Here is a 17,647-nt window from a genome sequence, read left to right as displayed (position 1 = left end):
GGGATACTTATAAGATACTACCATGATTTTTTCAGATTTTTTGGTCCAAAAATAAATTAGGCCAAAAACCGGCCTTACCGACCCTCCCCCTTTGGATTTTCATTTTTTTCTGGATTGAAATTCTGTTTTCGTTTAGATAAACATTCTCCTGAAATAACGTACAATGGTGGAACTCTCGTCGTGTGTCCACTTTCACTGCTTCAACAGTGGAAAACTGAAATTGCTACGCGTGTTGAAAGAGGATTGATTACCGTAAAAATTCATCATGGACCTGATAGAGTTAAAGATCCGCAAGAATTAGTGAAGTTTGACGTTATTATCACGACAATCCATATCTTGAAATCAGAATGTGGAAGAAAGATTGGACTTTTCAAGGTAGGTGAAATATTTGTCCTCACCTCCTTTTTTACCTATTTTTTTGTTGGCCTTTTTCCAGAAATTATCCCCTATTTCCTCAATTTTAAATATGTTTTCTCTGAGAATTTATGAGAATCTCAGAAATTATTTTAATTAAGAGAAAATTGCATTTTTTCGTTAACTTTAAAGTTGAAAATTCAACTTTTTTTAAAGCTTGTCTCTTTTATTTTAAAGTTTACCTGCTTTAGCAGAAATTAAATTTTTTGTTTTAATAAAAATGCAACTGTTTGGTTAGAAATTAAGCTATTATACTATTTTCTTAAAAACTTAACTGTTTCGTAGAAAATTTACTTTTTGTTTAAAATTTATATATTGGTGTTGAAATATGAACTGAAATATTATCTGGATTAAATTTAGACTTATAAAAATATATATATTTTTTTTCATTACTAATTCATCTATTTTAGTACAAAATTGATCGTTTTTGGGTAAAAAATGCAACTATTTGGTAGAGAATTTAACTATATTGTTAAAAATTTATCCTTTTTGGTTTACTTACAAACTTATTTTTTTGTTACAAAAATTCCATTTTTGTTGTTACTGAGTTAACTGGAATCTTTTTTGGATGAAAACTCAACTTGTTTTTGCGATAACAAATTCTTCTGCTTTAAGATAAATTATATATTTTTTGATAAAACTGCAACTATTTGCTTGAGAAATCAACAATTTTGTTAAAATATCATTATTTTTGGTTAAAAATTCTTCTTTTTGGATAGAAAATTGAATTTTTTTGGTAGAACATTATTTCTTGTTAAAAAATTTATAATTTGATCGTGAAAACTAGACTAAAATATTTTTAAACCGAAAATTCAACTATTTCGTTGTAAAATTTATTTTGCAGATTTAAAACTTCATCTGTTATAGAAAAAAAGTCATTCTTTGTATGAAAATGCAACTTTTTGGTTAAAAATCGTTCGTCTTTCCTTGATAATTCAACTAATTTGTTTACAAAATTTGGTTGAATCGCTCTGTTAAGAAATCACTTTTTTTAGATTTATATTTTAAGTTAAAAAGTTATCTCGTTGGTTAAAAGTTTAATTATCTTGTTATAAATTAATCTTTTTTAATTGAAAATTCAACTACTTGGAACAAAGTTGAACTATATTGTGAAATTTTTTTTATCGAAGGTTCTGGTTGAAAATTTAACTGTTTAGTGGAAAATACTTCTTTTTTTTGGTTTAGAATTGGTTTTTAAATCGAAAATGGAACTTTCCCATTTTTTAAGATTGATATTTTTCAGTTAAAGATTCGCGTTTTTTTTGTAAACAAATAATTTTTTAGTTTGAAAATTCCTTTTTTTGCGTAAAAATGCAGTAGTTTCGTGGAAAATGAATTTTTTGTTGAACTGTCATATTTTTTGTTTGAAATTTTAATTTTTGTAACGAAATTTTTTCTTCTTGTTTAAAGGTTCAATAATTTAAATAAATTTTTATTTATTTTTTGAGTGAAAAATCTGTATTTGTTGGAAATTCTTTTTTTTTTATTTTAACATTCTTTTCGTTTGTTGTATAAATTTCAATCTTTTTTTATTAAAATATAAATTATGACAGTTTTTCTCTAAGCAAAACATACAAACTCTGCAAATAAAAATTTGGAATCATTCAACAAACTTTTAATGCTTTTCAAATAAAAAGATTGATAAATACAGGTTTGAGAAGTTTTAAATTGTAAATTCTAACTAGAATGGTTAAAATTTTACAATTTTTAATTTGGCAATTGTAAACATAAATGCTTCAAATTCCTGAAAAATTTGAAATGAAAGATTTAAAAAATTTCAGTTATTACAATTTAAAAGTTTTAATTTCGCACTTAAAACTTGAATTTTTAATTTTTAAAAAGTATATAATTCACAAGTGGAAAATTATGTTCAGTAAGAAATTAGAAATTTATTAGTATTTAAAATATTTAATATTGAATCATAAATTTACTTTAAAAAAATAAAATCTAGGAAATTTTATTCTTTTTTTATTTTTTATTTATTTAAATTTAATAAATTCGTGTTTGTTGCTAGAAACATTATCTTTCTTTGCTTAAAATTCATTTCTCTTGCGGATCTAAAAAACTTGGTTTTTGAAAATTAAAATTGAATTAAAAAATGGCATAAATGTTGTCTTTACTGATTAAAAATTCCTCCATTAGGTTGAAAATTCAATTATTTTGTTGAAATTTCGTTTTTGTTTTTGAAAATTAAATTTTTCAACTGAAAATTGAACTGTTCCATTTTCGTTTGAAAACTGATATTTTTTGGTTGAAAATTCCACTATTTTGTTCAAAATTGATGTATTCTGTTGCAAATTCGTCTTTTTGGATGAGAATTCATCTTTTTGGAAAAAAATCAGGAAATTACTCTTTTTTTGGTTGAGATTTTAACTGTTTCGTTGGAATTTCATTTTTTTGTTGAGGCTTTCAACTGCTTTTGTTAAAAATTTGATTTTTAATTAAGAATTTATTATTTTGATAAAAAATTCAACTGTATGATTAATATTCAAAAAAGAATTTTTAAACAAAAAGTGGCGTTTTCATTTAAAAAAAAAAATGAAATTTCTACTAAAACAAATAGAGTTTTAAATCAAAAAGATAGTTTGTGAAAAAAATGGTTGAATTTTCGGTTAAAAAATATTTCAGTAAACTTTTCACGATCAAGATATGAATTTTTGAACTTGAAATAAGTTTCGATGAAAAAAATTTAGTTTGAAATTCAAAAAGAGGAATGTTTAAACCAAAAAAGATACATTTTAAACAAAATAGTTCAATTCTCTGCAAAATAGTTGCATTTTTATCTCATAAAGTTGAAATTTGTACTAAAACAAATAAAAAGATTTCAATTCATTTTTCAACACCGAAATATAAATTTTCAGGAAGAAGTAAATTTTCTACGAAACAGTTAAATTTTCAACCGAAAAGTTGCATTTTTATCCAAGAAAGGTGAAATTTCTCTTGAAAAGATGAGATTTTCATTAATTTTTTTTTAATAGTTGAATTTTCAACCAGAAAAGATCTCAGTTCTGTTTTTAACAACAAAATATTACAAAAAATTTCTTCTAAAGAAGATGAATTGAAAAAAAATTTGAAAGAAATAGTTAAATTTTCATCCAAATGAGATTCCAGTTCACTTTCCAACACCAAAATAATAAATTAAACAATAAAGTCATTTTCTGCTAAACAGACGAAATTTAAACAGAAAGTATGAATTTTTAAAAAGATTCTTAAATTTGCAAATAAAGCTTCTATTAAAACAAGTAGATTTTTAAATCAAAAAGACAAACTTTCAAAAAGAGAGTTGAATTTTTCTACAAAAAGATTTCAATTGACTTTTCAACGCAAGAATACAAATTAGGAAGTAAGTAAATTTTCCAGGAAATAGTTATATATTTTTAATAATACAGTTGCATTTTTATACAAGAGAAATGCAATATTTTCTTTACAAAATATGAACTTTTGAAAAAAAAACTAATTTTCTAAAAAAAAATAGTTTTCATGCAAAAAAGATTTCAGTTAATTCATTTGCAACAAAATATAAATTTTAAACAAAAGGTTGATATTCTATGAAAGGAGTTGAATTTTCTACCCAAAAATACGAATTTTTTTAAAGGCCAGTTGAATTTGCAACCAACACGGTTGTCGATTGAAGAACATTTTTAAATTCTTAACCAAATAATGAAATTTATAAATAAAAAGATAATCTCTAGGTGAAAGTTTTTGCGAATTTGCAAAAATTACGATCATTAATGAAGAATTCCCTCCCTCCCCCTTCCGTAACATCGTAGTTAGTTGAAAATTGGGATATTTTGTTTCAAAATTCCTCTATTTGGCTTGAAAAATGAATTATTTGGTTGTAAATGCCACTGTTGAATGAAATGTTAATTTTTTGGGAGAAGATTCAAAATTTTTAATGAAAATTCATCTATTTGATTGAAAATATAACTATTTTGTTGAAAATTCGTTTTTGTTAGTCAAAATTAAATTGTTTTTTTTTTACGGAAAATATAATTATTCCATTTTTGTTTGAAAACTGATATCTTTTGGTTGAAAATTCATGTATTCTATTGAAACTTCGTCTTTTTTGGTTGAGAATTCATTTTTTTTTAAATTAAACATTTTTATTTTTAAGCCTACCTTTTTTATTAAAGAATTTTTAATGCTTTCTCAAAGACTTGAAAAAATAAAAGATGAAAGCCTTTAAGCCAAATGTGAACGTGTGACTGAAAGTTTATAAACTATTTTCAATTTAAAAATAACTTCAATTCTTAATAATTGGATTTTATTAAATTTAAAATATTGTTTCAGTCTAAAATATTCCATTTTTAACCCATTCAATTTGAAATTTTTAATTAAAAAAAAAAAAAGATTAATTATTGAATATTTAGCAATATTTGATTTTTTATTTAAGACAAGTATATTGAAACCAAATATTTAAAAGTAAAGAATCTTTATCTAAATTGTTTGACATAGAAAGCCTGGAATCGTTAAAATTTCGAAGAACCTTTAAACTTTGAACGTTACAATTATTTAAAAATGAAAAGTTATTTTTAATTTTCCTAGGAATCTTAAGAAAATGTTTTTATTCTTTTCAAGCCTTTCACAATTCTTTAAAAGAATCTTAATTCTTTGTTTAAAATCTGCGAAAATCTACATTTTATTTTATTATAGGCTATCCTTCAAATTTTACATTAAGTTTGAGTCTTTTCAAAACTTCTACATATCTCTTAAAATTACTAAAATTTCGCCTACAATTAAATTTTCTAAAACTTGCAAAATTTTCTGAAAATTGTAGAAGAAATTCAATTAATGTTGACAGATGTTTAGAAGTTCTGAAAAAATTTCCAAAATAATTTAAAATTTAAAACAACTTCTAGATTTCGCAAGATTTTAAAATAAAATTTTGAAGCTTTCCAAGGATGTGTAAACTATTTAAAAAGACAATAATTGAATTTCTAATTTAAGAAGTGTTCAGTTAAAAAATTGCAATTTTTAAATATTTAATGTTTCTAGCTTAAAATTCCTTAAAATTATATAATTTTGTACATTTTAAAGTTTATTGAATACAATGCATTCGAATACAAAATTTTTAAATTAAAAACTTTCAAATTTCAATTTTAAAAGTTCAAAATTTAACAGTTCCACTTTGAGTGCTTTGATTTCCAGCTCAGTTTTTATTGTCTCAAGTGGAAAATTGTTTAGCTTTAGTGTTCCATTTTTTTAAATATCATTGGTCCTGCAAAATGTTTGCGAACCGGTAAATGACACGGGAATTTATTTCGTCGATTAAAACGGCCACCCTCTTTCAGTTGAAATATCGAATATTACATTTTTTTGTTGATAATTTATCTTTTTAGGTTAAAAACAAATTTTTGAGTAAAAAATTTAAGTTTTTGGTTGGAAATTTAACTTTTTGGAGGAAAATTGACTTTTATGTTGAAAATTTATATTTTCCTTTTGAAAATTCAACTATGTTGTAAAAAATTCGTTTTTTTAATTAAATTTTGGAATGCACATTTAACTATTCCATTTTTGGTTGAAATTTTTTACTTTTATTTAAAACTTCAACTTTTTGGTGGAAAATTTATGTAATTTTTGTCGAAAATTTGTCTTTTTCTGTTAAAAAATTAATCTTTTTGGTTAAAATATCGACTTTTATATTTTTTTTTGAAAATTCATGTTTTTACGTTAAAAATAAATTTATTGAGTAAAAATTTAACTTTTTGGTTGAAAATTCAACTTTTTGTAGAAAATTCGTTTTTTTAATTAAATTTTTTGCACATTTAAATATTCTAGTTTTTTTGGAATGTGTTATTTAAAGATTTTTATTTCAACTGTTTCGTTAAAAATTGATGTAATTTGTTGAAAATTCGTCCTTTTGTGGTAGAAAATTAATCTTTTTAGTTGAAAATATTACTATCTTGATGAAAATCTACGTATTTTATTGAAAATTCGGCCTTTTTTCCTTAAATTTGACTGTTTTTAATTTGAGATTAAAATATTTTTTTGGTTAAAATATCGAATATTACATTTTTTGTTGAAAATGCACCTTTTTAGGTTATAAATAAATTTTTTGAGTAAAAAATTTAACGTTTTGGTTGAAAATTCAACTGTTTTGTTAAAAATTCGTCTTATTTTGATGAACACCACTCTTTTTGATTTAAAATAAAAATACTTTTTAGTTAAAATACCGGCGATTACATTTCTCTTAAAAATTCGTTTCTTTTAAATTTGAATTTTTTTAGTGCACATTTAACTATTCCGTTGTTGGTTGAAATGTTTTTTTAAATTTGAAAATTTAACTGTTTGGTTGAAAACTTATGTAATTTGTCGAAAATCTGTCTTTTTTGGTAGACAATTAATACTTTTTATTGCAAATGAATTTCTTGAAGTAGAAATTTAAATATTTCATTTTTAGTTGAAGACTTATAATTTTTATTTGAAAATTCGTTTCTTTTGGTAGAAAATTAATACTTTTTGTTTATAAATATAACAAGCTTAATGAAAATTCATGTATTTTATTGAAAATTTCTCTTTTTTGGTTAAGTTAAACTGTTTTTTATTTTAAATTAACATATGTTCTGGTTAAAATATTGACTCTGAAATTGCATACTTTTAGTAAAAATGGAAGTGCTTGGTTGGAAATTGATCTTTTTTGGTTCAGGTTTCAGCTTTGTGGAAACTTCAACTTCTTTTGTTCAGAATTCATCTTGTTGGTAAAAAAAATTCCCTATCCCTAACAAATCGTAAGAGAATATCTGACCCCCCTTCCTCAACTCTTACGTAATTTAAGTACGGTCCCTATTTGTGAAGCAGATCATAATTTCCGAGCATTTTTAGGTAAACTGGAAAAGAGTTGTATTGGATGAGGCACATATTGTGAGAAACCCTGAGACCAGTATGTCGCAATCCGCTTGCTCGCTTAGCGCGGAGAAAAGATGGGCATTAACTGGCACCCCGGTTCAAAATAAGCCTTTAGACTTATTTGCGCTCCTAAAATTCCTCAGATGCTCTCCATGGGATGATATTAAAGTGTGGAGGACAACCATGAAATCCGGAAAAGAAGGGGTCAAACCCCTTACAACGGTCCTCAAATCTTTAGTTTTGCGACGCACTAAAAAAGAATTGCAAGAAAGTGGCGAAATGCCACCTTTACCGTCAAAAACAACACGCGATATTGAAATTGAAATGGAGGAATCTCAGGCAAAAGTCTATAGGACTATGCTTGCCTATTCTAAAACTTTGTTCGAGAAATTTTTACTGCAAAGGAAACGCAAAAAGGGAATTTCTGATTATGACGCGGAGAAACGTGTTCACGATGCCATGAAGAAAAAAGATCTTTCGCTTTGTGAAAAGGATGACGGTGAGTTTAATCATATTTATTTTGCTATTTCAACGCTTTTTTATTTTTAAAAATTTAATTGAAGGCGGAATTTTTGAAAATAATTATCGTTAATATTTTAGAAAAGGTAGTTTCGGTAAAGAAATATAATTTTTACTTAGAGCAGGGAATTTTTTACATGCAATGGGAATTTTTTGAAAGAATTATAATTCGGATTTAGAAGAAAGGAAATTTTTAAAATCCCTTTTCCCAAGTTAAAATTCGTCAAAATTTTGAAGTTCCCTTTTCCAGCTTAAAAAATTAAATAAAAATTTGTTACATTTTTCGTTGCGAATTCATTATATATATTTTTTAGTTGAAAAATTCAACTACTCGCAGTTGAAAGTTAAAAGTAACAGAAAAATTAATTTTTTTTTGTTCAAAAATTAATATTTTTTTATAAGAAAATTAATATGAACGATTAAAAATTCTTTTTGTTGTAGGAATAAAATTCCACCTATTCCAGTTGCAGATTCATAATTTTAATTGACAATTCATCAGTTTGGTTGAAAAATAATTTCTCCAATTGTTAAAAAATCGATTTATTTTTGTAAAAATTGTCTTTTTCTTTTAAAGTTAATCTCATTGTTTAAAAATTCTTGTTTTCGGTTAAAAATCCATGTATTCCAGTTAAATAAATATCATTATAGTTGAAAATTCATCTTTTAGATTGGAAAATAAATTACTTGGTTGAAAGTTAATCTCTTTTGTTAAAAATCTATTTTTGTGGTTTCGTTGCGAATTCATTATATATATTTTTTAGTTAAAAAATTCAACTACTCGCAGTTGAAAGTTAAAAGTAACAGAAAAATTAATTTTTTTTTGTTCAAAAATTAATATTTTTTTATAAGAAAATTAATATTAACGATTAAAAATTCTTTTTTTAGTAGGTATAAAATTCCACCTATTCCAGTTGCAGATTCATAATTTGAATTGACAATTCATCAGTTTGGTTGAAAAATAATTTCTCCAATTGTTAAAAAATCGATTTATTTTTGTAAAAATTGTCTTTTTCTTTTAAAGTTAATCTCATTGTTTAAAAATTCTTGTTTTCAGTTAAAAATCCATGTATTCCAGTTAAATAAATATCATTATAGTTGAAAATTCATCTTTTAGATTGGAAAATAAATTACTTGGGTTAAAGTTAAACTCTTTTGTTAAAAATCTATTTTTGTGGTTGAAGATTTATAATTTTAATTAAAAATTCATTTCTTTGGTTGAAAAATGAGTTGTTTCATGAAAAAAGATATTTTTATATGTTTTTTGGTTGCAAATGATTATTTTTAACTAAAAATTTAATTATTTAATTTTTTGTTAAAAATGGTCTTTTTTTGTTATTAATAAATTTTTGTGGTTGAAGATTTATCATTTTATTTACAAATTAATTGCTTTGGTTGAAAAATAAGCTGTTTTATTAAAAAAAAATTCTTTGGATGTTTTTTGGTTGAAAATTATTATTTTTTAAATTGAAAATGTAACTATTATTCCAGATAAATATTTCATGATTTTAGTTAAAACTTCATCTCTTTGGCTGAACATTCATTTTATGAATAAAAAATTAATTATTAAATTTTTGGTTGAAAAATTATATTTTTTAGTTAAAAATTCGTTTATTTTTATTTTAGTTTTGGTTGAGTTTATCGTTTTTTTAAAATGAATATTTGTTGTTGAAAATTCCACTATATCAGTTAAAGATTTTTTTAGTTGAAGACTCATCTTTTTGGTTTAAAATTCAACTGTACCAGTTAAAGGTTCATCATTTTTGTTAAAAATTCATCAGTTAGTTTAAAAATTATTTTCGTAACTAAAAATATTATTATTTTATTTTAAAAACTCTTTTTTTTTAGTTCAAAATTCAACTTATCTGGTGAAATATTTGCTTTCTTTAATTGAAAAGTAAACTATTTCGTTAAAAAATCATGGGTTTTGTTAAAAAATGATATTCTTCGGTCGAAAATTAATCTTTTTTGTTTGAAAATTAATCTTATTGCTTAAAATGAATCTTTTTAATGGAAAATTCAAGTATTCCAATTAACCCTCATTACTTATACCTCTGAAAAATTATATATTACTTAGATGGGTTCAAATTGACCCTTAGCTCACTTTGAAATGTTGTCACACTGATTGTAGGCATTATTTCAACTTGAAAAAATTCACTGACGCTATTTAATATATAGAAATTATATTTTGATTTTTTTTTAAATGAAAATTATTTTGAGGCTTATGAAAAAATTCTCAAAATCCTATTCAAATTTTATTCTAAAGTTAAATTACGGAGGGTTAAATATTCAATTCGTATTTCAAAAGATTCAAATTTTTATAAGAAATTTCCAAGGAATTGAATAATTTGAAAAGATAAAAAAAATGTCGTGGGCTTTTAAAGAATTTCGGAAGATAAGGTTAAAAATTTCAAGGAATTTTCTAGGATTTCAGGAAATATAATTAAAGTTCATTACCTTCACAAGATTTTTTTATTTTGGTTTATTTTATTAATGGTTTACACTTTGATACAATTGAAGTATAATTTAGGTGAGGAAAAAAACTGTTTGGTTTTGTTTATATTTTTCGTGAGTTTTCATATTATTTTAATAAATATTTTTAATTAAAATGAATTTGTATCAAGAATTTATTTACATGAGTTGAGGAATTTCGTACAATTTAAAAGATTTTAAAATATTCCAAGACTTTTCCAAAGATTTCAAAGAATTTCAAACATTTTTTGATATTTAGAAAGATTTTAAAGCTCTTTCAACAGATTGAAAAATTTTGAAGGGATTTTAAAGGATGTGAGGATAATTCTTAGAATTCGTAGGAATTTCCAAAAACTTTTGAAACTTCCCAGAATAAAAAAAAACATGATAAGAAATATTTTAGGACATTTTAGAAGTTTCGAAGACATTTGTAATTGATTTCAATAATTTTATGGGATTTGGAAGAATTTAAAATAATTTAGAGGATTTTAAAAGATTCCAAAGTATTTTCAATTGATTTCAGTAATTCAACAGGATTCCAAAGGATTTGAAACATTTAAGGGCTTAAAATTTTGCAGGAATTTAAAAGAATTTCCTAGAATTTTGGAAGATTTAGAACTATTTTACAGAATCTATAAGGTTTTAACAAATTTTCAAAGATTCTAAGGCATTTTATTAGATTTCCCAGGATTTCTATAATTCAAAGGGATTTTTTATGCTCCAGGTATTTGAATAAAATTTCCTGGATTTCAGAAAATATTGCGTTTCATAAAATTTGAATTAATTTGGAATTCTTTTGAATTTCTTTGGAACTCAAATTTTTAAAATTTTATTATATTGATGTTTAGTTAGTAAATTGTAGTATTTCGAGAAAATTTTATATTTGTCATATCGTACGTCAACAAAAATGCACATGTTTACTGCGCGCGCATCGATACAAGGCCTTGAAATATCCAAACGTTTACGTTACGCGGCCTTTGAAATAGGCAAGAGTTCAGTGTAAAAGATTTTTAGAGGCGCTTTTTATTTTTCAGTTCCTAAAGAGCTTTTGGATGAATTTAATAAGGTTTTACTGGGTGGGGAGAAAATCCAACAATTTCATATTCTGGTTCTTCTGCTACGATTACGACAAATATGCAACCATCCCGCGTTATTGAATAAGATGGTTCAAGAAGAAGAAATGGCGCAAGGATTAGGTGCGGATGGTGAAACAAAGACAGAGAACAAGAAGAAAAAGACGTTCAATGCTCTTTTTGTATCCAAGAACAAAGATAATCCGATGACATCCGATAACCCGGTTTTGCAAGAGAAATACCGAAGCGCTAAAGTAGGTGTTTTTAATTATTTACCATCTGTTCCTCTTAAAAAGAGAAGAAGAAATGATCTTTTTCATCTGTTTTGACGATACTTGGCTTTTTCTTGCTTTTTTTTTAGCCTAAATGCGAACTGAATTTACAGAATCCAATAATAATTTCCTATTATTTTTGGTCCTAAGTTAATTATTTTTAATTGGAAAGTCTACTATTATATTTTTTGTTCAGAATTCATCTATAGAGAAGTCATATTTTTGGTTGAACGACAATTTTGGTTTATTTGAAAAGTCTACTATTATATTTTAGAAACTGGCTTTTTCGGTTGAATTTCACTTTTTTTTTAAACATAAAATTTATTTTGGTGAAAATCCGTCTTTTGAAATAGAAAATTAACGTTCGTGGTTGGAAATTCGTTAGTTTGGTTGATTTTTTAAAAATAAAAACTTAACTGTTTCATTTTTTATTTACAAATTACCTTTTTTAGTTAAAAATTCAACTATTTGGTGTAAAAATCGTATTTTTTAATTTACATTTTGCCTTTTTAGGTAGATCTGTTTAAATTGAAATTTCATCTGTTTCATGTATTTTGTTTTAGTTTGGTATTCTTCGGAAGAAATTTGGTTGAAAATGTCTTGGTTAAAAATTCAACTATTCTAATTAAATATTTATTATTTGAGTTGAAAGTTCTTAACTTAGGTTGAAAAATTATAATTTTTAGTTGAAAATTCATGTATTTTCTAAAAAAAATGATCTTTTTGTTAAAGATTTATCATTTTAATAAAAAATATATCTCTTTCGTTAAAAATTTAACTATTTTCTTGAAATTTTGTTTTTTTGGTTAAAAATTAATTTTTGAATTGTCAATTTAACTATTCTATTTTTGGTTGAAATTGATCTTTTCAGTTGAAATTTCATATATTTTGTTATGGAATTGATCGTTTTTGGTAGAAAAATAATCTTTTTTGGTTGAAAATTCGTCTGCATGATTAAAAATTCATATGTTTGGTTGAAACTTCATTTAATTTGTTGAAATACATATTTCTCTTGAATATTCATAATTTTAAGTACAGATTTATCTTTTGTTTTGAGTTTCAATTTGTTAAAAGACCGTCACTTTCAGTGGAGAGTTAATTTTTTAATTGTTAATTGAAAAGATTTATTTTTTGTTTGAAATTGATCTTTTTCTGCTGGAAATTTCATGTATTTTGTTGTAAATTGGTCTATTCTGGTAGGAAATTAATTTTTTGGTTGAAAATTCAACATTCCAATTAAATTTTTATCATTTTTCGCTTTAATTGAAACTTCTCGTTATTTCTTCAAAATTCATCTTTTCGTTGAAATTAAAAAGTTAAAAAAAATTATCAATGGTTAAAAACCTAATCTATTCGTTGAAAAATCACCTCTAAATTTTAGGTTTAAATTGTTAATTTAAACTATATAATTTTTGGTTGAAATTGATCTTTTTTTAGTTGAAATTTTATGTATTTTGTTATAAATGGTGTTTTTTTTTTAATAGAAAATTAATCTTCTTGGTTGAGAATTAAATTATTCCAATTAATCATTTATCACTTTAGTTAAAAATTCCTCATTGTGATGAAAAATGTATTTCTTTGGATAAAAATTTAATTTCTTTATTGGAAAATGATATTTTTTTTTTCATATATTTCGTTGAAAATTCATCTTTAAACATTCAAAATTCATCTGTTTTCCTGAAAATTGGTCTTAATTTGTTAAAAATTCTTGTTTTTTAAACTTATTTTTTAACACTGAAAATTTATCTATTCCATTTTTTACTAGAAACCTATCTTTTTTTAGTTAAAAATTCAACTATTTGGTCTAAAAATTATCTATTTTTGTTGAAAATTCGGCTTTTTTGTGGACGAAGTTTATCTTTTTGAGTTGTACATTTAACTATTTTTGTATAAAAATCCAACTTTTTGGTTGAGTATTCAACTGTTTCGTAGAAAATTCATCTTTCTGCCCTCAAGATTCATCAATTTGGTTGCATTTTTTTATCATTTGAAAAATCTTTCTTTGTAAAAAATTCAACTTTTTTTGTTGATAATTAATCTTTTTGGTTTTGAAAAAGCATCTTTATCGGTTGAAAATCCACTTTGTGCTCAAAATTCGTCTCGTTTGCTTTAAATTTGAACTATTTTACAGAAAATTCGTCTTTTTTGGTTAAATTGAAATATTTTTTTATTTCAAATTAAAATGTTGTTTGGTTGAAACATCTTTTCTGCTTGAAAATTCAACTACTTGAAACTAAAAATTTAACTATTCTATTGTTGGTTAAAAGTTGATATTTTAAACTTGAAACCTTTTTATGTTGTGATATGAAATATTACATTTTTAATTGAGAATTCATTTTTTTCTGGACGAAAATTTAACTCTAGCTAAAAATTTATATATTTTGTTTGAAAGTTCGTCCTTATTGGTTGCAAATTCGTCTTTTCGGTTTAAAGTGAAATATTTCTCATAAAGATTTGACCTTTTAGCTTGAAAACTCAACTTTTTTCTTGAAAAATCGTCTTTTTGGATTAAAAATTTATGTTTAAAATTTGTTTAAAAAAATTTATCCCCCATATTCTTCAGTCAATCACCATATTTCCTCTCTTTTGAGAGCTTTTTGGGCTGTACATTTTTTGTTCTGCTCTTTTGGTCTAAAATTATTATTTTTAATTTATTTTCTTTCAAATGTGCTTAGATTAACAAGATTTTCGAAATTTTAAACGAAGTTATCCCAACTGGCGAGAAAATTGTAATTATTAGCCAATGGACTAGTATGCTCAAAATAATTGAGTATCATTTGTCCTACAATCAGCCAGCGGAATGGGAAATGTTTAGTGGCGAAGTCCAACACAGAGATCGGCAGGTAAGTTAAAAAAAATTGATGTTAAAAAATGTCTTTAATATTTCTGTCAGAATTTTTTGTTAAATGTCTTAATAATATCTTCAAATTAAAGGACATTGTGGATCGATTCAACGATCCTAGGAGTGACCTCAAAATTCTCCTGCTTTCATTAACGGCTGGAGGAGTCGGACTTAATTTAATGGGCGGGAACCATATACTTCTTGTCGATAATCATTGGAATCCGCAGCTAGAAAACCAAGCGCAAGACCGTATATACCGATACGGACAAAATAAACCAGTCACGGTTTATAAGTGCGTTATTTAAACAAATTTATTTCTTAAATAATCCATTTTTAATTATAATTTTTAAATCTTCTTAATAATTTTAATAGACTTCACTCTTTTCCATATTTCCCGTTTTTCCTTTTATTTCACTTGTTTTCAAGAAACTTATCTTTTTTCTCCTTTCATAGATAAAGTGCGAACTGAATTAATACAGGGTGGCCGCTGGACCGGGAAACCGGAAAATGACGGGGAATTTTGTGAGAGCATGAAAACCCCGGAAATGTCAGTGAATTTTTTTTTTACCGGGAACTTTACAAATTTGTAGAAGAAAAATCTAGCCACGTTCGATTTTAACAGTTTTTAAATAATTTGTGGAATTGTTATGTTTTTCAATTTTACTGTTATTCCACTTATAATGCGTAATTCAAAATTTTTTTTACTTAAAAAAATTTCCATTTAAAATTTTGATTTTTAAGCTTACATTTTTAATTTAAAGAATTTTTAAATAGTTTCTTAAAGACTTGAACAAATAAAAAATAAAAGCCTTTAAAGTTGAAAATTTTGGATAAAAAACATTTTTATTTGATAAATAAATTTTTTTTTAATTTATCTGTACGTTAAGTAATAAAAAGTGAACAAAAACGATTTGACAAAACGATTTTAAATCAGTTCAAAATTTAGGAATTTTCAGATTTTAACGTTTAAAAATGATTTTTTTAGTTCAAAATTCAACTATTTGGTTGAAAATTTGCATTCTTTAATTGAAAATTCAACTCTTTCGATCAAAATTCATGCATTTTGTTGAAAAATTATGTTTTTTGGTAGAAAATTAATTTAAAAATGCACATTTTTGTTGAAAAATTAAAATAGTCCAATTAAATATTCGAAATCTTATCTGAAAATGCATCTATTTGGTTTTAAATTCAAATATTGCAGTTTGTAGATACATAATTTTATTTAAAAATTCATCACTTTTGTTGCAAATTGACCTATTTTGTTTAAAATCCGTTTTAATTTTCTTAAAATTACTCAAATTTCGCTTACAAATGATAAATGCTCAATTGTTATTTATACATCCAAATTGTAAAGAAATTTTTTTTTTAATTTTCTGAAAATTTGTAGAAAAAATGCAATTAATTTTGACTGATATTTAGAAGTTCTGAAAAAATTTTCAAAATAATTTTAAATTTAAAACAAATTAAAAAAAACTTCTAGATTTCTCAAGATATTGAAATGAAATTTTGAAGGATTCCAAATTTCTAATTTAAGAAGTGTTCACTTAACATTCTTGGTAAAAAATAAAATAAATAAAGTAATCTTTCTTGATTGAAAATTCAACTATTTTTGGTTGAAAGTTAATTCTTTTAGTTAGAGATTCGAATTTTTGGATGAACATTTTATTGTTTTTTTAAAAATTCAAATATTTTCTTACAAAATTGGTTATTGTGGCTTGAAAATTAAACTTTTAGTCTAAAAATTAAACTTTGTTGGTTGAAAGTTCATTCTTTTTGGTTAAAAATCCTACAATTCGATTTAACGTTTAATTTAGTTGAAAATTCAACTATTTTGTTAAAAATTCATTTTTTATCAACAATTCAACTTCTTGTTTTTTCTTTTCGTATAGAAAATTGATCTCTTAGGATTTAAAATTCATCTTTGATAGCTGAAAAGTGATCTTTCTTGGTTGAAAATGAACTTTTGTGTTAAAAACTCAACTTTCTTCTAAAAAATTCTTTTTGGTTTGAAAGTTCAAGTATTTGTTCAAAAATTTGGATATTTTTGGTTGAAATTTGCTTCTTTTCGGTCAAAAATTAGACTATTTCGTTCGACGTTTTAATGATTTGGTTGAATTTTGAATTATTCGGTTGACAATTGGACTTTTTTTTTAAAGTTACCTTTTATTACACGAAAATTCAATTCGAAAATTTTTTTTATAGAAAGTTTGTTCTTTTGGATTGAAAATTCGTCTTTAATAGTAGAAAAGTCAACTTTCTTGATTGAAAATTAACTTTTTGGTAGAAAATTTAACTATCTTTTAAAACATTCTTCTTTTTGGCTTGAAAATTCAACTATTCATTTTAAAAATTCAACTATTTTTTTTTAACAATGCAACTATTTTTAGTTGAAAGTTAATTCTCTCCTGTCAAAAATTCGACTCTTTGGATGAAAGTAGAACTCAACAATCTTGGTGGAAAATTAATTTTTGTGTGGAAAATTCAAATGTCTTTTTAAAAAATGCATTCGTTTTTGTATTGAAAATTCATTTTTTATGATAAAAAAGTTATCCTTTTTTTTTTACTGAAAATTCATCTTTTTTGGTTCAAAATTCATTTTTGTTGGCTCAAAATTAATTTATTTTCTATTCGCAGCTTTCTAAGACATTCGACTTTTTGGCTCGAAAATTGAACTATTTGTTTAAAATTTCATATTTCTTTGTTAAAATAATATTTGTTGTTGGAAATTCCTCTTTTTGGGTTTAAAAGTCAACTGTTTTTCCAACTGTTTTCCAAATTAAAATTTTTAACTTAAAAACTTAATTTTTTTCTTGAATATTAAATGATTTTATTGAAAACAAAACTGATTTTGCTTGAAGCTTAATTTTTTTCGTTTTTAAAAATTGGACTATTTTTAGACTTAAGAATTGAACTATTATCATTTAAACTAAAAATTCACCTCCGGTTAAAAATGTCAAGAAATTTCATGCATTTTGGTATTTTTTGAAAGCAAATTAATCATCTTGGTTAAAAATTCAACTTTTCTAGTTAAATATTAATGATTTTACTTAAAAATCCAACCATTTTTTTGGAAATCCCTTTTTTTTTAAAAAAATTATTAATTTACTACTTTATTTAAAATGCTTCGTTTTTTACTGATTGAAATGTATCTTTTTTGGTGTAACTTTAATTAATTTTTTTGTAAATTGGTTTTTTTCGAAAAATAATTAATC

General features: G+C 24.0%; 1 protein-coding gene across 1 annotated transcript in view; it reads left to right on the top strand.

Moving 5' to 3' along the window:
- Positions 1-17,647, top strand: part of LOC117175343 — an 87,692-nt gene that overhangs the window by 16,088 nt on the left and 53,957 nt on the right. Inside the window, exons 6-10 of the mRNA XM_033365050.1 lie at positions 137-375; positions 7,237-7,759; positions 11,283-11,575; positions 14,269-14,436; positions 14,528-14,727. Of these exons, the coding sequence (XP_033220941.1) occupies positions 137-375; positions 7,237-7,759; positions 11,283-11,575; positions 14,269-14,436; positions 14,528-14,727 (1,423 nt within the window). The remainder of the gene's footprint in view (positions 1-136; positions 376-7,236; positions 7,760-11,282; positions 11,576-14,268; positions 14,437-14,527; positions 14,728-17,647) is intronic.

Source organism: Belonocnema kinseyi, chromosome 6 (assembly GCF_010883055.1).
Source record: "Belonocnema kinseyi isolate 2016_QV_RU_SX_M_011 chromosome 6, B_treatae_v1, whole genome shotgun sequence".
Classification (NCBI taxonomy): domain Eukaryota; kingdom Metazoa; phylum Arthropoda; class Insecta; order Hymenoptera; family Cynipidae; genus Belonocnema; species Belonocnema kinseyi.
Note: the sequence above shows the minus strand (reverse complement) of the source record. Positions and strands in the feature narration are given on the sequence as shown.